This window comes from Haliotis rufescens, unplaced genomic scaffold (assembly GCF_023055435.1).
Source record: "Haliotis rufescens isolate VD_foot unplaced genomic scaffold, xgHalRufe1.0.p SCAF_3, whole genome shotgun sequence".
In the NCBI taxonomy this organism is placed as follows: Eukaryota; Metazoa; Mollusca; class Gastropoda; order Lepetellida; family Haliotidae; genus Haliotis; species Haliotis rufescens.
The window spans coordinates 34790630-34818371 of NW_025964001.1; the positions used below are offsets into that span (position 1 = coordinate 34790630).

A 27742-nucleotide genomic window follows, 5' to 3' on the forward strand; every position below is an offset into this window, starting at 1 on the left:
GGTAAAGCCCTCTTAGTATTGGCATGGGAATAGCGGAGTGTAATTGTAGCGGGAGAAGTATAGCAAGTGTAGCGGTAGTGGTAAAGCCCTCTTAGTATTGGCATGGGGATAGCGGAGTGTAATTGTAGCGGGAGAAGTATAGCAAGTGTAGCGGTAGTGGTAAAGCCCTCTTAGTATTGGCATGGGGATAGCGGAGTGTAATTGTCGCGGTAGTAGTATAGCAAGTGTAGCGGTAGTGGTAAAGCTCTCTTAGTATTGGCATGGGGATAGCGAAGTGTAATTGTCGCGGTAGTAGTATAGCAAGTGTAGCGGTAGTGGTAAAGCCCTCTTAGTATTGGCATGGGGATAGCGGAGTGTAATTGTCGCGGTAGTAGAATAGCAAGTGTAGCGGTAGTGGTAAAGCCCTCTTAGTATTGGCATGGGGATAGCGGAGTGTAATTGTCGCGGTAGTAGTATAGCAAGTGTAGCGGTAGTGGCTTGAGCGTATTGCTGGTTGAAGCTGCATACGTAGCAGTAGTGTAAACGTAAACGTAGCCGTAGAGGTTGCGATAGTACCTGTGCTGGCAGATGTCGCTTTAGTAGAAATGATGGCTGAAGCTGGTTTCAGAGTAAGACTTATATCGCTACACTTTTATCATTCATGACCCTACTTAGGAAATTAATCATTTATTTATTTACGATCTAAACCTAACAATTCCTTCATTTCAGGCTGGCAAGTAAATGGTCAGAAACCGAGGTTCCGCTGTAAAAACGTACACCCTGTAACTGCCTAACCTATTCTCTGCAAAAACGCATGCGTTTTCTATGAATGTCGCATATCCGTATCGGATTAGGTGTCTGGTGCAGACCGAACGCCGGATTGCGATTGATCTTGGCGGAATACCGGACAGAATGGACAAAGTTAGTCTCCGCTGATGATTAAAGAGCCAGACCAGCCGAGCCAGTAATCCCGTTTACCCCTCCACATCAAATATTTTGACAGACACAAAAAAGTCTCGCTTGCGTTAAAAGGGAGAGATGTGTCCTTCTTTAGCACAGTAGAGCGGTTAAATAGACGGAAACCCAATAATCAAAACCGATATTTGACGTGGTGAGCTGGCTGTTTCTTCAGGGTCGCTGCTTGAAGAATTCTCATTTTTTTTATTTCTTAAAATAGCTGGAAATCTATCAGGGTCTGAACTATCAGGGTTTCCGGACAGACATATGTGTTAACAACCCCGGCCTTTTGCAATCCGTCACATTTTTCCGACATTGGCCGAATCTGAGATCGGGAATCATCGGTGAACGGAAACAAAAGCATTGAAAGGAGAGATTCTATTGAAATGAAATTCTATTTGTGGCGATCTTGATGCAGGCATCCTCCAGCAAATTCTGCAGATCAATAACTCTTCCTCGCTCCGACCAGCTTTGCATCCGATCGATCGATTGACTGACTGAGCATGCGCGGGATCGAAGAAGGAGTATGGCGGACGGTCTTCCTCCCGTGATACCAGTTGGTTGCGAGAGTGACCCCTGACTTGTTTAGGCTATGTCCTATTAACGTGGAAGCTTCATTCGACGCTTGTCAGTCACAGTTCCGTCGTTGGCCATCAGGTACTGCTCACTCAACCACGCTCAGCAGGACAGAGGCCTTGAAACAGAAGCTGACGACTCTAATAGACGACCTATTCTCGTGCAGGTTTGTTTACTATCTTATCAACATACAGATCTGATATCGATATAATATTGATACACCTTACTACAGATTCCCATCCCTTTGAATTTTACAATCTCTGTCAATTGCTATTTTACACCAAAAAAAAAAAAAATAAATGTTTTGAGGCAATTATTATGTTGTTTCGGTGAGCATGCTGGTAAATTCAGCAGGAGACACACGCAATGCCGTTATTAACTTCTATTGAACGTCCACTAAATCCTGACTTCCAACCATTCAACTCAGTTGGAGTTCCAGGATGTCGATAATGCCGACTTCATTTACAGACAATCACATTTGCCCTGGTGCGACAGGGATCGAATCTCGCTGGTGCGTGAGGGAAGAATATTTATCCCGCATCAAAAGAAAACACTTTCGCTAGCAGAGCAATTTCTACTTTTGTTGTTAAGAAAATCTACCAATGCTCCTAGCGCCAGCTCAATTATTACCATAGCCTTAAATTTGATTTTGAAACCAAAGTCGACGAACAAAATCGTCCAAAATACTTTCAGTCCTATCTTACGCTTCTCTGATTCTGAATGGTAAATGTGAGGGGTCGATATTGAAGGAATGCCTCTGTATTTGCAGTATTTACACAGCATCTCGTTCCTGCCACTGCCTCTCTTTCCCGCCATTTCCTACAGCAGACGACGAGGAGCAGACGTCACTGTTAAACACATCTACTACCGCGACGTCGATGTAAAACTTGAAGACGGCTTTCTTTGCTCTCTGCATGGAACCAATGCGTGTCAATTGAAAGGCAGCTAACGTGTCCGTCTGTCTGCTTCAACGTTTGTTCATCACTGATTAAGGAATCATTAAATTATAGAACATTATAGAACCGACTTATATTAATCACGTAAACAGTTCAATTGGAAGAATTAAGGTTCAGAGGCAAGAACTGAAGAAACGCAGAAGAAGTCATCAGCTCATTGTTCCCCTGAGCATCAACCCACAGCACCACCTGTTGCCCCACCTGTTGCGCCACTCCCTCTCCATGATGATCCGACTGGTAGTAACCGCCGTCTACATCGTCTCCGGCTTCCACGCCTTCTTCGGGTTACTTAGCGTTGTCGTCGGTGTCATATCCAGCATCAAGGCAGAGGTGTGGCTTGCCCACAGTGTATCGCCCATATGGAGCGGGGGATTTGTGAGTAGATTTTTTAAAACTTTTTAAAAGGATATATCTATCGTGCATCCTTTGTTCAGCATGAAATTTAAAGTTGCACTGGATATATCTACCTTATATCCTTTGTACCTTAAGAAATCAAAAGTTGGATATGTCATATATCCTTTGTCCAGCATGAAAGTTGCACGGGATATACCTATTGTGTATCTTTTGTGTTCTATGTCAGTTACATCTATTGCAACACTACTGACACTAGTGTTGAATTTAATCCTTACGATCACGAAAGAAACGTTAACTGTTGCAACAGTTTCACAGAAATTCATCTCCGGCAATTGACTTGTGCCCCCTTGCTTAGTCCAACAGGCCAGAGAATGACAGACCATGATGTAAAGTGTTAGGGATTGGACACAGTAGTAAATCCCCTTTTCTGAGACCTATAGCGTCATCTTTGAGATATTATGATTTGTGAGTGTGATAGTTTTAGAAAACTGTCACTTCATCTGTGATTCTTCTGTACATTGGCATGATAAGAAGTGGAAAGAAATAACACCGTGTTCTGTACACAGTAATACGTACAGCATCGCGTGTGTATTGTCGCGTGCCGCTACTTGTGGGGCCCCGGGGGTTTGGTAGACATAATCACGCTTTATCCACGGTCAAGGACGAAGGCCAAGGACAAAGGTCTTTGTGAACAAGCAGACCGAATGTACTAAAACAAAACGTATTTATGCTTATACAATATTCTGTTGTGCAACAGCTGAAAGGTCATTGTTTAACGGGTACCACTTTCAAGTGAGTGAGAGTATATTTTATGTCTCACATCAGGAGACACCAGAAACGGCCATTACACGTCGTAGCCATTAGGAGCATTGAACATGGACCTTCGGCCTGACAGGCGAACGCTTTAACCGCCAGGCTACCCTACCGCCCCACTTTTATATATCAGGGTACTTTACAGTGTGTGTTTTAGTACCTGGCGTGCCGATTATACACTATTATTAAAAATATATACATTAAATTTACCCTTCGCCATGATAGCATTTTTCTATATACTGGTTTCACAGTTGGTTCGCACAACAAGATTAACGCTTGCGGCCAAAACATGTACGATACGTGTACTAATATGTGTGAACGCGTTCTTAATTACGAATGTAGTGAGGTGAAATTGGGGTTTAACGTCGCGTCCAAGATTATTGCACTCATATAGCGACGTGCATGTACGTGTGTGTGATTGTGTGGCTGCTTGTACTAGTCCGAACTAATGCCGATTTATAGTGCTAGCACTGATATACCATGCAGCAGTTTAACATCAATGCCCCAGTATACAGTATACTGACTCCGAGCCGACCAGTCCTTGTTTTAGCCCCTTAATGCCGAGTGCCAGACAGGGTAACAACAAGTACCATCTTTTAACGTCTTTTAGTATGACGCGGTCGGGGATCGAACCCCGGATCTTCCGCTCTCCTGGCGGACGCTCTACCACTAGACGACGGAGGCGGTCTAATTACGAATGTAAATAAACGGGGAAAGATTTCCAGATAAATTTGTTTGGGGCGATAAAAATTACGACAAACTGCTCTGCTAAGGGTTCAGGGGTATGGGGACATGGGTATACTATGTGAAGCCCATTTCTGGTGACCCCCGCCGTGATGTTGCTGGAATATTGCTAAAAGCGGCGCAAAACCATATTCACACACTCACTGTTTCCGATTTTTAGGGTCACATTCCTTGCGCTAACCCTGGTGAGACCTAGACTTTCACAATAACTAGCCCTGATCGAGAATGAACGCCACCAATAGCAATTTATAATGGACAGCATGTTTAAGTCTCATACCAGATTCTATGAAATTACATTTGAAGATTCTAACCCCATTAGAGGCCACGGCGTGTCAGCCTTCAATGTCATTTCGAAATACACAAGTGTGTGCACCACTATAGACCTGTGATCAATATGTGAAACTGTCTAAGAGCTGGGCAGTGAGAATCAGACGATGAGGTGTAGCTCGTCCAACTGATGAAGCGGAGACTTGAAACTGCACCCTCTCTTGTATTATTTAGATCACGAGCTCGATAAAATCCGTCATTAACGTATCAAGCTTTTCACTGCATCGGGACTTGAAAAGAAATTGACTTATTTCTTCAAGGACTTTGCCGAAAACAATTATATGAAAGTGAATTTGTTTGTGTGGATGAAATAAAAAAATGTATATGGAGAGAGAATGCAAAAGTATGTTATTGATAGGAAGGTTTACTCCCCAGGGAGTTGAGCGAAACTGCTACAGTTCCTATACTGACAGCGAGGTATAATCCCAAGGGAGATGAGAGTGCTTGAAAATGTTTACTGGCGTAGAGGTTTACTCCCCAAGGAGATGAGTGAGTGAGTGAGTGAGTATGGTTTTACGCCGCTTTTAGCAATATTCCAGCAATATCACGGCGGGGGACACCAGAAATGGGCTTCACACATTGTACCCATGTCGGGAATCGAACCCGGGTCTTCGGCGTGACGAGCTAACGCTTTAACCACTTGGCTACCCGACCGCCCCCAAGGAGATGAGAGACTGCTAGAATATGTGTACTGGAAAGGAGGCATACTCCCAAGGGAGCTGAGAGACTGGGATCGTCGTATCTCTTAGGTGGTTCTTAACATTTAAGCTTCATATTTAACATCCGCATGTGGTAAATTACCCTAGCTCTATACGTCCGCCATTGCTTACTTATCACATGATATGTGTCTTTTCTAAAATAATCTCAATGTAATTATTGACTTTCACGTGAATATATACTCTGCAAAGAAAGTGCAAAAATGATTTTACATGTATATTTTAATACCATATAAATAATTTTAGTAATTAGCACACATCATTGTCATTGACCCTGGTTCCATATGGCACACATGGAACAGTAGATTTTCTAGATGAAGGTCATCTGTTCTCAATACCTTGTATGACCACCATTAGAGTCCAAAACTGACTGGCATCGTCGTCTCATGGAAGCAATCAGATGCCGAATTGTGGCCTGGGTAATGTTCACCCACTCTGTGTACAGTGCTTGTGCCAGCTGTCGGAGGTTTTGTTGTTGTTGCTGACGTGCTCGTTGATCCAGTGCATCCCATAAATGCTCGACTGAGTTTTAATCTGGAGACCTGGAGGGCCATGGCAGGACCTGGATGTTGTGACTCCTGAAAAAGCCTGTTGTCAGTCTTGCTGTGTGGTTTCGGGCGTTGTCTTGTTGGAAAATTACGTTCGCTTGTTTCATTATGGGAAGGACGTGTGGCCGAAGAATGTCATCCGTGTAACGTTGTGCCGTTAAATTCCCCAGTACTTGCACCAAGTCTGTTCTACCAGTGCAGGAGATATCTGCCCACATCATCACACTACCACCACCACATATGTCCACTTCCTGTATGCAGTTTCGTGCAAGACGTTCCCCGCGACGCCTGTAAACACGACGTCTGCCATCTGTCCGGCAAAGCCTAAAACATGACTCGTCACTAAACCAAATCTGTCTCACTCGCAGTTGTGGCCATACTCTGTGACCTTGACACCATTGACGTCGCAGCCGATGATGCAGGTCCGTTAAAATGATACCTCGATACCTACAGCGCGTGGACGGTTCCTCACTGTCTGGGGTGATATCCTACGCAATCCTGGTATTGTCGTTGTTGTAGAGGTGGCCGTGGTGGTTCTTTCACATCAGTGACGTAACCGTAACAGTCTGTCCTGTGCTCTAGTAGTGTTACGTGGTCAAGTGTCTGAGAACGGTTCCACAGTCTGTAATGGTTTTGGGCGCTACGTGGAAAACCCTGGCAACAGCCGAATGTCATTCTCCTGTTCGAGACGATGGCGTTGTTGCGTTCGGCTTTCGTCAGTCGTGGCATGTTTTCGCTGTTCTCTTATGCCGTAAGTTTGTGATAGCATGCAAATAAAAACACAACGTTTTTATAGCCCAACAAGTAATGTTGCACGTGCATGTCACGTTGGTATGTGTCGGCGCCAGGCTCTCACGTGGTTGTGTTTTTGGCGTTTTTTCCGTCTTTTCACCACATTTCTGCAGTACTTCATCCTTTCCACATAAATTAATCCCATTCTATGCAGAAATGACCCATTCATGTTTGGTACTATTTTGGGGGGGATGTCGGCAACACTATCTGTTGCGGTGTTTTTTGCTTAGTATAAATATAAATGTTCCGAAAATGTCATACATACTACAATTATGTCAATGCATATTTCTAAGAGTGGGAGACATGACTATGATTCATATTTAATTGATTGAAGTACAATGTTGCGTGCACTACGGACTTGGCCTTCAACAAAGACGAGCGATGTCAAGGAAAATCCTGTTTGGAACATGCAACTTTGGATCAATTCTATTACAAAGTTATTTTAAATAATAATGACGTGGGCTCCCAAATCAATACCAGATGATTGAGTCCTTCTTCCAACCTGCCTGGAGCCGGGAGGACGGAACCATTGAGTGCATCCTGCTATATTCTTAAATTTAGACAATGCCTCGCGAAAGTCTGGACAAAAACGCTACACAAAGTAAAAATATAACTTTGAAGTAGATTATGAAACCATGATCTGTCAGCACCGGTTATCATAAAGCAGAAAGGAGGGAAATATCTCCCCAAACGAAGCCAGTTTTTATCTCTGAAATTTACCTTACTTCTTTTAAAACCCATTAATCCAATACGATCTTATGAATTTTTTGAGCATTGTTTTTTTATTTCCCAAGCCTTATTTCCATTTATTCAATGTTGTTATAAATCATGAGTTTGTTAGCGATTCGCTCTGCAGAGTTGGCACACCAGAAACCTATGATTGTGGGTTCGAATCCCGGTTTCGCCCCGATTATGTTTCTAGGTTTGTCAGCACCATACCCGTGCTCGTGGGTTTCACCGAAGTGGTAAACGTCTGATACCTGCACCACTTCGGGCATTAAGCTGACACGCCGCGATATAAATATATACAGTTAAATGCGGCGTTAAACCCAACTCACTCACTCACTCCAACACTGAGCATGTTCAATGTTTCACAGGCTTACACGCTGCTTTTGAACCAAGTACACAACCAGGCAGCATATTTCTGTAGGCATCAGACTATGTACTTTCTGCTGATGAAAATGGACAAAATTGGCAATATACGATCACTTTATCTTTGTCCACATATTTCCCGTATAACATGACTAAAACATCACAACTTTTTATGAGGATATTCCTATGCCTTCACGTTCGTGGTGTATTTGAGACTTTAGGTACACGTGCGATCCCTCATTCAACTTAAAATTACACCACATTCGCCGAGGTTAAATTCAATGATTGGAATCAAATCAGCCTTCCCGAACTGTTCCCATTACGATGCTAATGTTCCTTGTTCAACTCAGGACATACCCCGACTGCAGTTCATGGGATGCAGATAAGCGAAAGTCTATTACTGGCATCAAGTCTAATAGGGCGTGTGGCTGCTGGCATGAGACAAGAAGAAATGAAGAAAACACTCCATCACTCTGGTGTTGACATGGTAGTGTTATCCCGACAACTGTCGACGAGTTCTTCACAGTGCCTATACATCAATCAGTATTAGTGTTAAGCTTGGTTTTACCAGGGTTTCAAAGAACGGGGTAAGGGTTATAAGCGGGAAAGTGATGATTCTCTTGTTAAGTAGTGACATTTACAAGCAAGGACGTCGGGAATGAATACATCGATGTATTTTGTTTAACTGAAAAGCACTTCGTTGACAATGTTTCACGGCTTCCTTTGAGCACTGCAATGACAATGCCGGACGCTGTTTTCGCAATACATGTATTCAAATTATTTTATATATTGATCAGATTTAGAGAGATAATTCAGAGCTTCTGTTGGTCGGTGTGAGAGAAATATAACAAGTCTTCTGTTTGTTAGTGTAAGAGACATTTTTCACGGCCTTCGCAGTCTGGGTTAAATATGAGCTTAAACGTCAACTTCAGAGAACAACCAGTCTCAATTATCCGCCGAAACAGATTACTTTGGGCGCAAAAGGCAAATCAGCTGTAGCTGTGAACAGTATATGAATGGATCACTGAAAAGCAGTAATGACACCGCGTGTTCGCCAAATACTCAGGGCTTCTATTTGTTAGTGTTAGATAAATATCCCAGGGCTTCTGTCGAATGTTTACTCGCCATTAGTAATGCAGATCCTTGGGGTTACATAGGGCAAACAGCATATGTACTTTTGTATTAAAAATTGAGTATGCCAAATAGTACGCGTTCTATAATATACATGTATATATAACAATTACTGCAGGCCCCGTCTTAGTGTTAGACAGCGCTTTCAAGGCTTATGTTGGTCGATTTTGGGGCAATAGCCCGGGGCTTCTGTTGGTCAGGGTTAGAGAAACCTTTTTAGGGCATATTTTAGCCTGTGTGAAAAAAATATTTTAGGGCTTCTGTTCTGTATGAGAGAAGTATTTCAGGGCTCCTGTTGGTTAGTGTGAGTGGAATATTTTAGGGCATCTGTTGATTATCATTATATATTTTTCAGGGCTTCTGTTGATCAGCTTGAGAGAAATAGTTGATGGCTTCTGATGATCAGCAGTATATAAATATTTCATGGCTTCTGTTGATCAGTGTGAGAAATATTTTATGGCTTCAGTTGGTCAGTGAGAGAAATATTTCATGGCTTCAGTTGGCCAGTGTGAGAGAAATATTTCATGGCTTATGTTGATCAATGTGGGTGCAATATTTCAGTGATTCAATTGGTCAGCGTGAGAGAACTATTTCAGTGCTGCAGTTGGCCAGTCTGAGAGAAATATTTCATGGCTTCAGTTGGCCATTCTGAGAGAAATATTTCATGGCTTCAGTTGGCCAGTCTTAGAGAAATATTTCATGGCTTCAGTTGGTCAGCGTGAGAGAAATATTCATGGCTTCTGTTGGTCAGCGTGAGAGAAATATTCATGGCTTCAGTTGGTCAGCGCGAGAGAAATATTTCATGGCTTCGTTATGGTCAGCGAGAGTAAAATATTTCATGGCTTCTGTTGGTCAGCGTGAGAGAAATATTTAAAGGCTTCAGTGGGTCTGTGAGAGAAATTTCGCAGATGCTGGGCCATATAGGGTCTGTAACACACGTTGCCCTTTGTATGAAGTATAGGGTATGCCCAATAGTATGTGTCACGTGTTCTTCATGTGTATTTCAATTTGGGGTTATCACTGCCATGTGATGATAGCTTTTATACTCTCCACATCCAGTGATTCACATTTTAATGTGTAATCGGATGCATCAAATGTTGCCAATATTCCAGAACAATTCAGATAAACTGCAAAACTTTACAGCTGGCTATTTATTCCCTCTCAAAGTTAGACAAGATCAAATTTCGGACAATTTACTGCTTCATTGTTTGAACGTTTTAAACAACGGTCAGAAATTCAGGTAAACGTTTGGTGGAATTCGAAAGTGAGTGGAACTATCCCGGGGCTAGACAGAGACGAAAACATCTCACTTCATATCCTGAGCAGACGTTGTAATCTCTCCACAACTACTTCTCATTAACACAAATACTATTCTGTGCACAACTAGTGGTCATTATCGTTCATTATACCCTCAATCCTTTACCAGTCACCAAACTTTTTGAGCCAATTCAGATCTGCGAACTGGAAGGATGTTGCTGTGATTTACGATCAGATTGCCTATCATAGGCCGTTAACTGTCGTATTCAGCGATCCCCGTGGGGCAACCGCGGAATTGGCGGATAATCAAAATATCCATAACCAAGGACCTCTGAGAAAAGAAAAAAATATGTGAAGGAAAATTTAGCCGTAAATACCTAATTAAGGTACGTTTCGAATAACCTTAAGCGAGACTATTTACTATAAGTAATAAAAGTGGATATCCAACTGTACTTACTTTTTTATCTTCAAGAAATTGCATTTGAGTGTTTTAGTGAATGCACATGCGTCCTTTTAAAATTTCTTCAAGGCAAAAAGTATAACAGTTACCAACAACCTTGTGATCTTATTTCTACAAAATAATTCTCTTTTGAAATGGCATGCATCCCCTTCGGCGCAATAGTTTTAAATTAGGTGTAAACTTTAACACTTTATTACGACTAGAAAAGTTCTTCCAATTTACAGATCTTGCAATGCGATCGACAATGGCTTTAAAATTCTATATGAACTCGACAGGAAGCGAATTACATCGTGTTTTTTCCCCGTTGTGCTCAAAGAACTGATTCTATTCAAATTTCCCCGTAAGATTTTCTCCCTGCAATCCTGTTTTATTTTTGGTTGGTTGGTATTCACATTGACAGCTCCGGAAATTACATAAAACTTGTCAGATTGTTGCCTTGAGCACAGTTTCGTATTTTCTGTACAATGCAGAGTCGTTCTCTCTTAAGTAACCACCGCTAGAGGCTCATCTCTGTGACAATAGCAGCTGATGGATCTATTTTAACACCCAAGTTTGTAAGTCTTGGGAGAAAAGTTCTCCTTTCATATTATGACGTCAGTAAGAGACAAAACACAATCTTTCGTCTAAAGCAAACATGGCGTTGAAAGGGTACACTGTTTTGAACCTAAAACGTCAACGCTAGATAATAACCAGTCTCGATTTTCTGCTGAAACTGATTCCATTGTGCGTAAAAAGCAAAACAGCGTAAAAATTAAATGAATAGATCACTGAAAATAACTGATGACATCAGGTGTTCGCGAAAAGAAAAGAATGGGATGTATTGATGCGAATGATAAAAAACCACATAATAACAAACATAGGGTAAAATATATCTCAACATCTGAAAACTGGCGCTCTACACTTTCAGGGGCGGTGGGATAGCTTGGTCGTTAATGTGTTCGCTCGTCCACAGGGGTTCGATTAAACCAGGAGCGGTCGGGTAGCCTTGTGGTTAAAGTGTTCGCTCGTCACGCCGAAGACCCGGTTTCGATTCCCGACATGGGTACAATGTGTGAAGCCCATTTCTGGTGTCCCCCGCCGTGATATTGCTGAAATATTGCTAAAAGCGGCGTAAAACCAAACTCACTCACTCACACTCTCTCGACTAAACCACAAGGGTACAATGGAGCCTATTTCCGAGACATTGCTTGAATAAAACTAAACACGGCGTAAAACATTAGTGTGTTCACGCATTCACTACACAGTGCCATAAGTGGCAAGTAAGTAAAGCCCCTTAAGAATGATTTGGTCATAATAAAATTATTCTGCATCCTCTTCAGACAGGTTTTGACGTCTCTTTTCCGATAGAAAACCAAACACATATCTCATAAAACCAATATGCCTCCATTACCTGTGGTCATAAACATGTTTGTTGCAGTTCAATAAAACGTTAGAGTGTACATAAAATACTCTCACATTGCACTAATTAAATCAAATAGCAGTAACTCATCCTTCACAATAGCCATGAATGTGCAACCGCTTAGACCAATGTGTGCCGACTATTACTAACCTCGAGTGTAACGTAAACGGTTAAATTTCCGATCAAACCATGTCTCGGTATTAGCTGACTACACGCTGTTTTACAATACCACTGCGTAAACTTGTCGAGCCATATTGTGTTTTATTTAAGTCGGTTTCGCCGTATCAATCTACACCCAAAAAGTAGATTAATTACCCCAGTCGTTATGGCTGCTAGGTTTTCTGGATGAGTATATCGATTCTGTGTATCTCTCGTTATCCTGCTTTATATTTCTCATAGATTTTTTCACCCAAAAAAATAGTCAGCCGCTTTTCCAAGGCTTATTGATCACCCGGCTGATTCTAACCTTTAACCTCCTGAAGCGAATCATGATTCAAACTGCCTTGCTTAGCTCGAATAGATTATATCATTTGACGCAAATATTTATTTTGTTCACTGGACCCTTTCTGAAGTTTGCTTGGCTCGACGACCCCCAAGGCAAGGCTATCCAGGTTCAGCTTTTCCTGTTTCTGGAATCAAGATGGCGGTTTGATTCATATTGAATCTTTTCTTCAAAGACACTTAATATTTAAAGGGTACAATCTATATATAATCTCTCACGCAAAACGTTTTCAGAGAATGAAACACGACAGTAATGCAAAAGCACCATATACGTTGCTCACAGCGCAAGGATAGTTTGAAAAGGGATTCGTATTATGGCTCTTCGTTACTGCTTAATTTGAATTTTACTGGAATCGCATTGCGCTGGCATAATCAAATGCGAATTATATGCAATTAGACTATTATATAATTTGGTATGCAGATGCCTAGAATATTTCGAAGAGACATTAAGATTGATTTTGTTGACTTTCCATTCCGAGTCGTTGTGCATTGTAGGCTTTGAGCAATACTTTCAAATCGTACGTACATTTGATTCCTGCCATTCAATCGCCCAGAAAAGGAAATATTGTCTGAACAAGCATTTGTTGTTCACCTCATAGGGTCAGTCACTGTTGGTGTCTGTTTATTAAGCATAAGCATTCTGCAAATTATCCAAACTGGACCAGACAATCTACTGATTGATATTGTGAGCATCGATCCAAACCGTCAGGACCAATTCTAACCCAAAATTTCCATGGGGGCCACTTTAATGTGGAATGAAAAGAGACGTTGATCATAATCGAGTCGAATCTGTGATTACCGGCAGATCCTGGCACAACTAAGGGACGCAACTGTCTACTGTGAATTTTGGCGATTTAGACCACATAACCCAAGCTCTCAGTTATTTGGAGGAATGAAATCGGCGACACCATGTCAGGAATAAATGTCAAAAATACAAAACAGCATACGGAATAAACGCAATTATTCCTGTTAAGGGTTCATGTGTATAGGATTTTAATAAAAGTAACCACATCCTGAATAAAAAATACAATAAAAACATCAGTTTGGATTCTTACGAGAGTGTTGGTCCCAGCATGCGTAGTTCATGAGGTGGCCTCGCCAATATAAGGCAGAACCAATCTTGCTCTTTTTAATGCATAAATATGTTTTATGCCGTCTGGCGTTTTAAAGGATTATTAATATAGTGGAATAGCTTGAAATAGGATTCTTAAAGAGGACCGTTTACGAAAGGTGACTCATGACTGTCTTTCAAACTTTGAAATCCATTGCCATTAAACAGTACACGTGAGCGTATTATTACCGCTTCGTTGATACATGAAATGAAATCTACATGAAAGGAACAATATTGTTGCAGACTGTGGTCGGCCTAGGATACCTGCTCGGAAGTACAAATAAAAAAGTGTGTAGAAGAAAACGTCATTGTCTAAGATGACAAAGAGTGGCCTTCTGAAATGTTATTCGCAAAGGTCACGTTCGCCCAGTTCCAGAGAGCAGGATATGCATATATCAACCGATGTCATTTTTAATATGGAACTTCAAAAGCAAAGACCGATGTTGGATCTGTTATCCGGATCAAACGGTAACAACAAAGTGTCTGGTGATGTGCTGACGTCATCATTATGTGACGCGCTGTCAGAATGCCGTCAAAGATCACACAGTGATTATTGGTAAAGAATATGCTGGAATATGTTTTAGAAATGTAGAGATCAAACGAAATGTCAAAATGTAACTGCTTGACTGAAGGCGGATATAACCCCGGTGTGCTTCAGAGTAGTCTACTAATAGATGATAGTGTGCCGAACCCTTTGTCTCCTGGACACCTGGTGCCAAGACTTAGTCTGCGGTTTCGGGGCGGGGCGAGGTGGGAGGCGGGGTAGGAGCCTGAGAATTTGCTTTGAGATAAGATATTGTTCAGCTACAGCTACAAAACGAGATAGAATATTATTTAAAACTTTTTTTAAACAGTCTGTAGCATAAATATTTTCTTCAGAAATTTTCGGGGTCAGTTTCTTTCTCTTTTTTTTATGAAAAAATCCCAGGTGATTAGGGAAATTGACACCCTGATGTTAGTTCTGGTCAAAATATTTTATGCAGACATGATCAGGATATGTCCAAATTTGATCAGTGACAAAGACGATGTATGATGCAGTTCCCTATTTCTATTGGTGCTATGTGTTTAGATGACTTGCCTTGCCTTTGCACGTGTTTGTGACACGTGCCACCGGTGGGGCAAGAAACTTGTTGTGATAGTGATTCATAAACACATCAGAAACGTTTTGTTTGTTTGTTGTTTAACGTCGCACTCAACAATTGTCCTGATATATGACGGCTGTGAATAATCGGGTTTCTTGACCAGACAATCAAGTGATGGACATTGTGAGCATCGATCTACACAGTTGGGATACGATGACATTCATCAACCAAGTCAGTAAATCTTACCATCCGATCCCGCTAATCGCCTCTTACAACAAGCATGGGTTGCTGAAGCCCGTAAAGTGTCATAGTGGAATAGTTTGCGTCAAGTTGTATGTTGCTGGGGAGGGGATGCGGTGAAGAAAACATCCTTTCACAGTGTGTACCATCTCGTGTATAAATCGAATGAACCACGTCCAAGTTTCTTGCATCATTGTTAACGCAGATAATTATCTATGATCATTCCTTAAAGTGCATCGCGAAATAACACGAGCGGTCAAGACTGCAGTGTCAAGGTCAGGTCATGGCTCCCTGCTGCTATAAATCAACGTCATTTGTTGACCTTTCGCCATTGCGACTGGCTTCAAATACTGGCTTAAATTGAACAGCGTAGGAACATATAAAGCTCTGAGTGAAGTGGCCACTTTCTACTCTGGGATGATATTACTACGCTGAACAGTATGTCAGTGTGAGAGGCAGTATGCACAGGCAATCACTCAGACGGCCGAATATCAATACCGCCTGTTCTATAGCGGTGTATATTGAATTTCATACACTGTGCTGGCTCTCAAAGAACATCTTTCAGTCGTCTGGAGACAGGGGATTAATGAGAGCGTGATTCTTGTGAAGACAGTTGACACTGATTTTGACACAGTGTATATCTGATGTTATAAAACAGGGAGAACTCTCCGTCACTGTGAAATTTCACGTTGCTCGTGCAAAATTAATCCCGTTATTATCGCCGACAATGGCCATTTTTCAGTTGCCCAATTAATAGGAGATAATAAATGATGCCACTTTAATATATGTAGTAGGGAAAACGTTTCACCATGAGTTATTTGATAATGGAAAATCTGCTTAGCGAACTAAATTATCTGAAGATTTACTTTTAGTGTTCTTTTCATCTGAACGTATTTGTTAGTATCAGAACTATTTTGTTCGCATGTACCAGAACTATTTTTTTCCAGCATCAGAAGTAACCCGTTTATCAGCAGCAAAACTAACTTGACTCCCAGCATCGTAATAAATTTGTTTGTCAGCATCAGAACTAACTTGTTTGGCAGCATCAGAACTAAATTGTTTGTCAGCATCAGAACTACCGTGTTTGTCAGCATCAGAACTAACTTGTTTGTCAACATCCGAACTAACTTGTTTGTCAACATCAGAACTAACTTGTTTGTCAGCATCAGAACTAAATTGTTTGTCAACATCCGAACTAACTTGTTTGTCAACATCCGAACTAACTTGTTTGTCAGCATCAGAACTAAATTGTTTGTCAACACCAGAACTGACTTGTTTGTCAACATCAGAACTGACTTGTTTGTCAGCATCAGAACTAACTTGTTTGTCAACATCAGAACTGACTTGTTTGGCAGCATCTGAACTAACTTGTTTGTCAGCATCAGAACTAAATTGTTTGTCAGCATCAGAACTACCGTGTTTGTCAACATCAGAACTAACTTGTTTGGCAGCATCAGAACTAAATTGTTTGTCAACATCAGAACTGACTTGTTTGGCAGCATCAGAACTAAATTGTTTGTCAACATCCGAACTAACTTGTTTGTCAACATCAGAACTAACTTGTTTGTCAGCATCAGAACTAAATTGTTTGTCAACATCAGAACTAACTTGTTTGTCAACATCAGAACTAACTTGTTTGTCAACATCAGAACTAAATTGTTTGTCAACATCAGAACTGACTTGTTTGGCAGCATCAGAACTAAATTGTTTGTCAACATCAGAACTAACTTGTTTGTCAACATCAGAACTAACTTGTTTGTCAGCATCAGAACTAAATTGTTTGTCAACATCAGAACTGACTTGTTTGTCAACATCAAAACTGACTTGTTTGTCAACATCAGAACTAAATTGTTTGTCAGCATCAGAACTAACTTTTTTGTCAAGATCAGAACTGACTGTTTGTCAACATCAGAACTAACTTGTTTGTCAACATCAGAACTAACCTGTTTGTCAGCATCAGAACTAACTTTTTTGTCAACATCAGAACTAACTTGTTTGTCAACTACAGAACTGACTTGTTTGTCAACATCAGAACTACCGTGTTTGTCAGCATCAGAACTAACTTGTTTGTCAGGGTCAACTAAACCACCATGAGAGAAGTTCCACCACAGCACGTTGTGAATCGTTGTGTCGACCCACTGGTTATTGGTTCAAATCAGAGTTCCTCTTGTGTCGGCATAATATACAGCTCATTAATATCACCCGAGCTTTCAAAGTCTTACACCTGCGTCCCAATGAGCACCATGTGCTATTTTGGTAATACGGATGCGAAATAATTACTTTATCCTCCATGACAATGGTGATCGCATGTGTCAAGACGATAACGTAAATTCAGTCTGTAGTTAATAAGGCTTATTTACTACAGATTGAATTTACTTAGTAGTATCGGGGGCACGGGTGGCCTAGTCGTCTAAGGCGCCGTGATTCGCTGTGCAGAGTTGCGTCCCTTGGGCACGCCAGAAACCTATGATTGTGGGTTCGAATCCCGGTTCGCCCCAAATTATGTTTCTAGGTTTGTCAGCACCATACCCGTGCTCGTGGGTTTCACCGAAGTGGTAAACGTCTGAGACCTGCATCACTTCAGGCTTTCCTCCCACATTAAGCTGACACGCTGTCATATAACTGGAATACTGTTAAAAGCGGCGTTAAACCCAACTCACTCACTCACTTAGTGGTATCACTGGTATATCAAAATATGACATTGTTCTAAACTAAACTAAAAGAAGGATGAAAAAACAAAAATGGGATCCCAAACTGACCTTCCACTATACAAATAGATCTCAAAACGAATACGACTAAACGTAACGCAGGGCAAATAGTTCCAGGAACCAGTCCATTTGAATAGGTTGCAACGCGGATACATTCAATGTTGTCATGGTCGGGAACGACGTGAGGTATTGCGCAGCTAGGTATACATTTATGTACATACAAAGCCGTTGACACGAGTATTGCACTAGAATGCACTTATTAATGAAACGTCAAATGCTTTTTCCACGACACTACTGCAAACTTATAAATACTATCCCAGCTGAAATGTTTCCTCAGTTATCTTAAAAAAACGTACACATATTCAATCTCACATTTTATATTACACACGCCTCTTATTAAACTCTGTTCATGTCGTACGGAGCAAGTAAACGGATCTAGTCGGTCTGGTTAGGGGAGCTCCTTGGGCACGCCCGAAACCTAGGATTGTTGGTTCCGATTATGTTTCTAGCACCATGTCAGCACCATACCCGTGCTCGTGGCTTTCACCAAAGTGAAAAACGTTAGAGACCTGCACCACTTCGGGCTTTCCTCCCACATTAAGCTGACACGCCGTGATATAACTGGAATAGTGTCTTATGTGGCGTTAAACACAACTCACTCACTCTTGGTATGTGACTTGGATGGTAATTTGTCCTCGTACTCCGGCAGCGCGGTAGGGTTTATAATGTAAATCACTAGTTTGCCTGATACATATGTTAAAGACAGACGTGATATATCTGGAATGTTGCTGATTGCTGCGTTAAACAACAACAGTCGTGATCCTACATTAAAACATTCAATTCAAGTTACTTATAATGACTAGAGAGTATTCTTAAGAAAACTAGTTTAAAACTAAACGTAGTTTGTTTTTTTTAATTTGTAGAGAACTAGCATTTACCTTGAAAGTTCTGGAATACCATGCATGGAGAATTGATAAGTATCTAATTAGCGTTTTCTTCGAAAGTGCTAAAAGAATAATAAAGTGTAGAATGGTATTTTAAAGAGCACATATATGGCAAAGATGAAACTAAACAGCGAGTATTGCAATTCTCACTGATGCGTGAATTTTTCATTACTTAGAGCAACAATTGGGATTCATCGTCTATATGACGCGTCAAGTCATCCCGAAATTAGCCCCTCATTACAGTTCTGGCGTGAATTTAACACCTCTCCCCCATCCCTTAACACCACACGTCAAGATTCATCCTAAGTGACCTTCACCTTTGTTCATCCAATCAGGATTGCCCTTAGAGTCCTGGGCTTCTTACTGGCTGACGTCACCTACGCGGTTAATGTCACGTATACGTCTCATCTGGAGCGCTGCTGACCGAAACTCACTTAATTAAGTCGACTCTTCGCGATGATGAGGGTGAGACAAGGTGAAAAGCTGACACTGCCTCGTTTTGGTATTGAGTCGATAACGAGTCTGAAGTATGTTTATTCAGTGGAAGCCGCCGATATTACGGCATGTAATGTTCATGATTTACAATCATCCGGCTGAGAGCTTGTCAATATCCTAAACCCGGTCGTGAAATGTGGGCAAATTATTAATATCTGCCGGTAATATTGTGTTGTCCGCCATCGTTAGCTAGAAATGCTAGTGTCAGGCATGTGGGCAAACAACTGATGATGGAGAACCATAATATTTCTTTGATCAAAAGGGCACGAAGAACATGACGGTTTTATCTCTTCAGACAAAGTCATACATTTTAACAGATCAGAGACATTGGTTGCAAAACAATTTCATAAGGTCGTACTCAGTATGCACATAGTATATATTACATAGCAGGCTTACAAACGCTCATGTTGGATGTTTCTTTTTTATGTTAGATCATCTACCTTAATTATTTTTTATGTCAGCATACTTCATCTTAATCTGAAAAAAAATCTTTAAAATATTGCTACTATATAAATTCATTTCATATTTTTTTCTTTCTCTCAATCAATAACGTGTCTTAATCGGTAGGGTAGGATACACTTATAGGTTTCTTAGGATACGCACACAAGAAACCTTATCATTTTCTAATGTTAAACCAACTGTCTTCAGTCCTCACATTTTTCTCTATTTACTCGTCGTTCTATTCTTTATTTCATTTTGTCAGTACTGTGACAATTACTTGATAGAAACTAACTTTTACCTCAATATACTTTAGTCTATATTCTGCAATTTTCCGAATCCTTCAAACTATTTTAGATGAAAAGCCTCCTGTTTCGGTGAGCTGAAATCAATCCCCAGCTTATTCACAGAAGAAATAATTGGACCCCACGGACATGACTGCCACCCAATCAGTAAATCATTAACCAAAATGCCATGACTTCTTTTTAAAGTTACATTGATAAGGCTTGTAGAGAATTCGTTTAGGCTACCATGAAATGTACTTAATATTGATGAAGTCTTGGTTATTTGACTGTTGACTGGAAACTCCATGTTAAGATATCCTCGATTATCCTGGTTATTTTATCCCCATTCTGTTATGATAAATACCCTGGACCTATTCGAAACAGTTATTTATTTGGAGACTGATTCAAAATTACATGAGGCTAAATATAGCCGTCCAATCAAATTACACTCATGAGCGAAATATATTCTGTGCTGAGAGATTGAGATGGTGACGTCACTTCCGACACGAAGCAATGGAATGAAGATACAATACGCAGGATTATCGAGGATGCATTATTATACGTTATTTCCGTATATTGTATTGGGTCTGTATACCATTATACTGCGTTTGAATTTAATTTAATTTTCAGACTAACAAATATGCGAACCCATGCCATGACTGTGCCTATAGTGGCGCTATAACTCCAAATGGACCCCGACATGAACTTACTTATATGATTATAAAGGAGCACTCTTGATAGAAACGTCATTTCACAAATATGCCAAGATTTTACAATTTAGTAACTTACTAAGGTAGAATAGGTCTTCAGCAACCCATGCTTGCTGTAAAAGGCGACTATGCTTGTCGTAAAAGGCGACTAACGGGATCGGATGGTCAGGCTCGCTGACTTGGTTGATGCATATTACCGTATCTCAATTTCGTAGATCGATGCTCATGATATAGATCACTGGATTGTCTGGTCCAGACTCTATTATTTACAGACCGCCGTCATATAGTTGCAATATTGCTGAGTGCGGCGTTAAACAACAAACCAACCAACCAACTAAGGTTTCTCTATTTAACCAGGCTCAACGTCTAGGTTGTCCTAAATCTATTTCGAAGGCCTCCGTGGCCTAGTGGTAGAGCGTCTGCCAGAGGGCGGAAGGTCGGTGGGTCGATCACCGCCGCGTCAGACCAAAAGACGTTAAAAGATGAAACTTGTTGTTACCCTGTCTGGCGATCGTCATGAAGGGGATAATACAAGGACTTGTCGGCATACTGTGTCTGAGTGGGGTAGCCATGTAAAACTGCGGCATGGTATCTCTGTGGGCTATACAATAAAAAACGGCATTAGTCTGGACACACACACACACACACACACACACACACACACACACACACACACACACACACACACATATATGCATGCATGCACATGTATGTTTAAAGCACTTAGTTCCACCTTAAAAAATAATATGTAAATTGTAATTTCGCCAAATGACAATCAATGTGAAAGTTGGTCAGCGGGGGTCAGCCTGACATTCGTTCCTAAAACGCCCTTCACCTCAGCAAAGGTCGGTTTGTTTGCTTTTAGTTCTTCGGGGATTTAATTTCCGGGCGTTGCTTGAGTGGAGGCTTACTGATTGAAAATCAGTCATTACAGTAGCTATTATTGTTGCCTGACTCGGTGATTAGTGATTACGCAACACGTTTCATGGTAATTGCAAAACGTTGCTCTCTTTTTTTCCTTCATTGTTGTAAAAGCAGCATGTGCTGTTGTATCTGCAATGTAGTTTAGCGTAGTGCAGTGCAGTTTAGTGCTATACAGTTTTTTGGTGTTTTGCGTTGGTTGCTGTGCTGTGCTGTGCTGTGTTTGCTGTGCTGTGCTGTGCTGTGCTGCACTGTGCTATGCTCTCCGATACGGTGCGGTGTAGTGTGATGCGGTGTAGTATTGTAGTGTAAGGTAGCGGAGTGGAGTGGAGTTAAGTGCAGTGCAGTAATAGATTAATTTATGAAATCGCGGCACTTTCACAATTTTGTGTGAAAATATAATGCGTACCTTATCTAATACCAAGATATCACAATACGTTCGTATTTAATGGTCAGTGGCAGATTCCTCTGAACTATGCTTCATTTAGCGTATCCCTGACATGGTGGAGGGTCGCCTGGACGTGTCACCTCCCGCTCTGATACCGAAGGTTGGCTTTAATCCATGCAGTGCCCTCTTTGATTTCACGGTACCGAGAACTTGCTACATTTGCTTCGATTCGAAGTTAATTAAACAAATTTGCATCCTAGTTTCCATTTCAAAGACGTTTACCTATTTCCTTACGCATTACGTCAGTGACGTCAAGTCACGTTTTTTAAAACGTGTATTCCGTTGACTATTAGTATTTATTTAGAGAATTAGTAAATAATCTGTTTTGTCATTATTTCAGTTTATCATAACTGGCACACTTGGGGTCCTGTGCGCAAGAAAGAAGTCATCTTACGTGGTAAGTACACATGCAGGAACGTGATTTTTCCCGTCAGCGTGACGTCATACCACTCTCCCTTTTCATCCTGTCTCTTTAACTGAAAATAACGTGAGTAACGTAATGGGCATTTCCCACGTTAAAAATATCCTTATTCAACAAATATTCCCCATGAAGAGAATATATATGAAGGAGACACGATATTCTTCTTCTATCGTACGGTGTTAGCTTTCATCTATCTTCATCTCGTCCCTACGTCAAACAAGTCTATCTTAGTAACATCTCGAACCTAATGAGGTTACTCGCGTACGTACACTGATGATTAAAGGAACACGCTCATCCCTTTGGAAAATGTCGTTGGCGGTTGAAGCTGCGAGCGCTGACAAGGTTACCAGTGGTTTGCTCAGAGCACTGACTGTCTTATGTAGCCTACGAATCGGGAAGAATTCTGTCGCTCTTCCAAATAATTCCTCTTCAATCTGTGGCGTCAATACGCTTGTTAGTCGTGTCTGCTTGGGTCACATCCACAATGCATACCAAACCGCAGGTTTACCCTGTCCATTATAACAATGTGCTGAATTGGAAAATAAGGTTGGAAAAACTGACAGTGCATCAAGGGATTAATGCTGATGTTGATAAGCGTTATTGTAGGGTGCACTTCTCAACAGCAACACACCAAACTGATACTAACTTTACAGTGGAAAGAATTTGATTTACGTAGACAGTCCTCCTAAGTTTGCCACTATAAAGGAACTGATAGGCAATAAATCACGTCTGCCACATTGAAAGGGGCAAAACACTAGAAATGATGCGAGAAGATGGCAATTTTCTGCTGTAGAATTTTCATAAAATGACGGAAATAAATCGAATTTATCAAACCAAATGACAGAACCACCATAAAATTAGAATGGGTTGGGGGATGTAGCTACGGCAGGCAAACAAGCGGAGTCGAAAATTATGGATTTATTTTGGTGGCAGCGGTGGAATAGTCGGAATTCCCGTGAATTCGTTACAATGGTCGTGATTACTCCCTCTGCAGGCCGATCTGGTGGCGATAATTAATTGTGCAGAATTTCGTGAAGATTTCCTAATTAAGTTTTATAACCTTATTCGGTTTTGTTAACACGGATAACAGAATGGCAGATTGTCGATCACGCGGTGCGGTAGCAGGCGCTGTGGACATGTTAATCCTCTTCCGCGGCGACATGGTCCGTTGGATACATTCCAAAGATCGCCATCAAGTGATTTGTGTTCCGGGAAAACCAGATTTGAAACCTCTTTAGAGCTCATTTTGAAAAGCTAATGTCATCAGCTTGCTCTTTCTATGAGTTCACCGTAGGTTCTAAAAGAAGCGCTGTCCATTAGGATCTGTCAGTGGTTTTGCTCCAGACCGACCACGAGGCAACAACGTGACCGCTTCAACGGCCGTCTGACGTGACGCGCTTGCAAAACCTCATCGCGTTGCTGCCCGCATGCCCAGTATCGTTTGTTCTGTAGTCTCGTTATATACTTTACATATGACATGAACCAGCTCTCCCCTTTCAAGCTATTAATTTGGCTTCGCCAGCCGTTATGTATATGTACAACGTTATCATTCACACTATCCTGAACCATGACGCCATCCACTGCTCTGTTTCATGACGTCACCCACTGCTCCGTTCTATGAAATCACTTACTGATCTGTTCTAAAACATCACCCACTGCTTCCTTCCATGACATCACCCACGGCTCTGTTCCATGACATCTCCCACTGCTCCGTTCCATGACATCACCCACTTCTCCGTTCCATGACATATCCCACTGCTCTGTTCCATGACGTCACCTAGTGCTCTGTTCCATGACATATCCCACTGCTCTGTTCCCTGACGTCACCTAGTGCTCTGTTCCATGACACATCCCACTGCTCTGTTCCATGACGTCACCTAGTGTCTGTTCCATGACATCACCTAGTGCTCTGTTCCATGACATCACCTAGTGCTCTGTTCCATGACGTCACCTAGTGCTCTGTTCCATGACGTCACCTAGTGCTCTGTTCCATGACATCACCCAGTGCTCTGTTCCATGTCGCCACCAACTGCTCTGTTCCATTACATCACCAACAGCTCTGTTCCATTACATCAGCCAGTGCTCTGTTTCATGACATCTCCCACCGCTCTGTTCCATGACGTCACCCACTGCTCGCTTCCATGACATCTCCCACTGTCCTGTTCCATGACACCACCCACTGCTCTGTTCCATGAGATATCCCACTACTCTGTTCCATGACATCACCCACTTCTCTGTTCCATGACATCACCCACTTCTCTGTTCCATGACATCACCCACTTCCCTGTTCCATGTTTTATATCATGACATCATCCACGGTTCTATTCCATGACATCCCCTAGGTCTTGACATGACATCACCCTGTGTTATACACCATGATATCACCCACATGATACCTCCTTATATTCTATAACATGACATCACTCACTGTTTAGAAAGATACATCACCCTATGTTCTGTTACGTGATATCGTCCAGTGCGGCGTACCACGACATCACTCTATGCCCTGTAACATTGGATAACTTTATATTCTCTACCATGAACCTGTGTTTAATAGGCCACCCTTTATACACATATCTTCAACATTGTACCAAATATGTGGGGGCACGGGTGGCCCAGTCGTCTAAGGCGCCGCGATTCGCTGTGCAGAGTTGCGTCTCTTGGGCACGCAAAAAAACTATGATTGTTGGTTTGAATCCCGGTTCGCCCCGTTTATGTTTCTAGGTTTGTCAGCACCATACCCGTGCTCGTGGGTTTCACCGAAGTGGTAAACGTCGGAGGCCTGCATCACTTCGGGCTTTCCTCCCACATTAAGCTGACACGCCGCGATATAACTGGAATACTGTTAAAAGCGGCGTTAAACCCAACTGACTGACTCACTCACTCACTGTACCATGTATGTACCCTGTATCGAGGTGGCTCTGTGAAGATCCGAATTATAATTGGACTTCAGCAATCGGGATCTGACGTGGTTGATGCATGTCTCGAATATTTACAGACGCCGTCATAATGCTGAAATATTGCTGAGTGTGGCGTTAATCAAAAAACTGTATCCCTGTGAAATACCTGTGCCATCTGTTCCAGATAATGTGCTTCACTGCCTTCTCAGTGGTTTCCCTAGTAACGGCTGTGGTCAGCATCCAGCTGCTGAGACTCGGTCTGGTCAACCACACGACGGACGGACACACCTTTCAGAAAGAGAACAAGGACATTCTCATCTTCGTTGCCCTGGCAACGGCGGGGTCCGAGTGTCTAGTGTGCCTTATCTCCAGCGCCCTGAGTTGCCGTATAGCGAAGGTTGCCAAGGAGGAGATGTGTAAACGGCGAGAGGGCATGTTCCATGTTAAGGTATTAGGTCAAAAGGATATCGTAGTAGTAACCCGACCCTTCACTCAAAATGAAGACGTCACCGCTGTGTGAGCTTTACGTCATCACTTCCTGCACCGCTCTCCCTGCCTCTCCTCGCCTCTGCCACCCGGTTCAACAGAACACTGACCTCTTCCTTTAGTGATGACGTCACCACCCATCCTCCATGTCCCGAAAAAGTTGTGTCTGTTAGACTTCTGTGACGTCAGTCCGTCCGTTCCCGTCAAGCTCCTGCTGCTGCTTCTTGTGTGCCCTGTGTTCCTCAGCATCTCCCAGTGTCGCTGTATATGTATGTTTTCCACACAGGAGGATGGGGAAGATGAGGAGGGGGAGGGAGGCGGTGACGATAACCCAACGACGCTGGCCGGTCACGTGACCAATTCACAGCCTCTAGAGGAGGGGGGAGTGGAACTGGACATTATGTCTCCAAGAACTGCCGATAGAACGCAGAAAGAGAGGACACCTTTTGATATCCGAGAAATCGTGAAGGAGTGTCAGTCGGACTCTAATTATGAGAACCAGCGCGGCGAAACAACGTGTGACATACACACGCCGTTCTATGTGACCAACATACAGGAACCATCGCAGAGATTGTGGGACCTGGGTAACGCCCAGAGATACATTTGCACAGAGCCTGTCAGTCTCTTCGGGGGAGGTAACTCGAGCAGAGACTCCATCCTTCCCAGTATCCAGTCCTGACACCAGCAGTAATAAGAACAAAGGGGAGATAACCCGTCTCGGAGAGAAGCAATGGAGAAAAATGCAATACAAGTAGAGACTATGACCTGTGATTTTAGGAAAGGTGCCAAATTTCCCTGATTTGCCAAATAATAACATTACAAGGGAGTGGTCGAAACTTCTATAAACAGCAATTCAACCATCGTTGCGTGTCCATGCGGGGTCGGTGAGACTCTGAACACTCAATAATCCATGAACCTTACGAAGCTCAGAGGCAATATTTGCAATAGGAATCGTTAAGCATGTGCTTTGCATGGCTGGGACTCTCGTGTGCTTTGTTCATTGATATTCACACTTTCATGTTCAGAAACTGTTTCATTTCAAGCAGATTACGTCACAGTTCGTAATGTGTAGGAAACATCGTCATGAAACATCATAGTATTTTGGCAGATGCGTTTTTTGCACGAAGTAATCAATATATATGCAGTGCTTTTATTCTCTTGTCTTTGAATTTAGCATGACAATTCACAACGCCAGGTAATACCGCAGAATTTGAGGAGGTGAAAAGCTTTGATATTTTACCATATATAATATTTTTTCTTCTTTTCAATGGGGATATCCTTGCACCATGTGATGGGTGAAGTGGCATGTGATTGGTGAATCGTGATCACGTGTTTCATATGTTATTTGGTGCATGAGGCATGCCACTCGACTGTTGTGTTGTTATATAGTTTTAGTTAAAACGTAGCCCGTTATGTCACCTATTTTAAAAGAAACAAACGTGTATGAAGTGAGATATGATTAAAATGTATAGAGGCTATTTTCTGTTTTATGTCAATCCAGAGAGGGGTGTGAGGATGATTGATAAGAGATTGAGTGGAGATTCACGAATTTGCCAAACGAATCTGCACGAGTGCTGTCAGATACCATATATTTTACACCGTTTCTAAACGTAACTAACGTGCGTAGGAAAAATGGTATTTGACAGTCATAATGTACAGTAATCTGTTTCTTAAAAGTTCTAAATTCGCACCAATTTAAGATAGAATCGATGCATATTTTGTCATTCATGATCGTAGTGGCGCATTAATACACAACACAACGTTAATGAGTGACGTCATCTAGTTTACTGCCGACTACACAAACCTGGTGTGACCCTTCACAATTTCTTTTGAAAAAAATGCCTCAGCTATATTTGTGGATTGTCAAGGTGTTGATGAACTAAATAAGTGTGATATATGTTTGACACCAGGTATGTTAAGTGGGTTTCTCACCAACAGGTGTGTAAGAAAGT

The 27742-nt window shown here is 41.8% G+C and overlaps 1 protein-coding gene across 2 annotated transcripts; it reads left to right on the forward strand.

Moving 5' to 3' along the window:
* Window positions 1-1171: 1171 nt before the first annotated feature.
* LOC124119574 (transmembrane protein 196-like) lies at window positions 1172-27268 on the forward strand. Of its 2 annotated transcripts, XM_046482130.2 has the most exons (4): window positions 1172-1678; window positions 2282-2843; window positions 22324-22380; window positions 25489-27268. In XM_046482130.2, exons 2-4 carry the CDS (start codon window positions 2691-2693, stop codon window positions 25822-25824), a joined length of 546 nt encoding a protein of 181 aa, XP_046338086.1. In that variant the 5' UTR covers window positions 1172-1678; window positions 2282-2690; the 3' UTR covers window positions 25825-27268. The 2 variants fall into 2 exon arrangements, with proteins under 2 accessions (XP_046338086.1, XP_046338094.2); XM_046482138.2 differs by lacking the exons at window positions 1172-1678; window positions 2282-2843 and adding an exon at window positions 21766-22083.
* The last annotated feature ends 474 nt before the right edge of the window (window positions 27269-27742 follow it).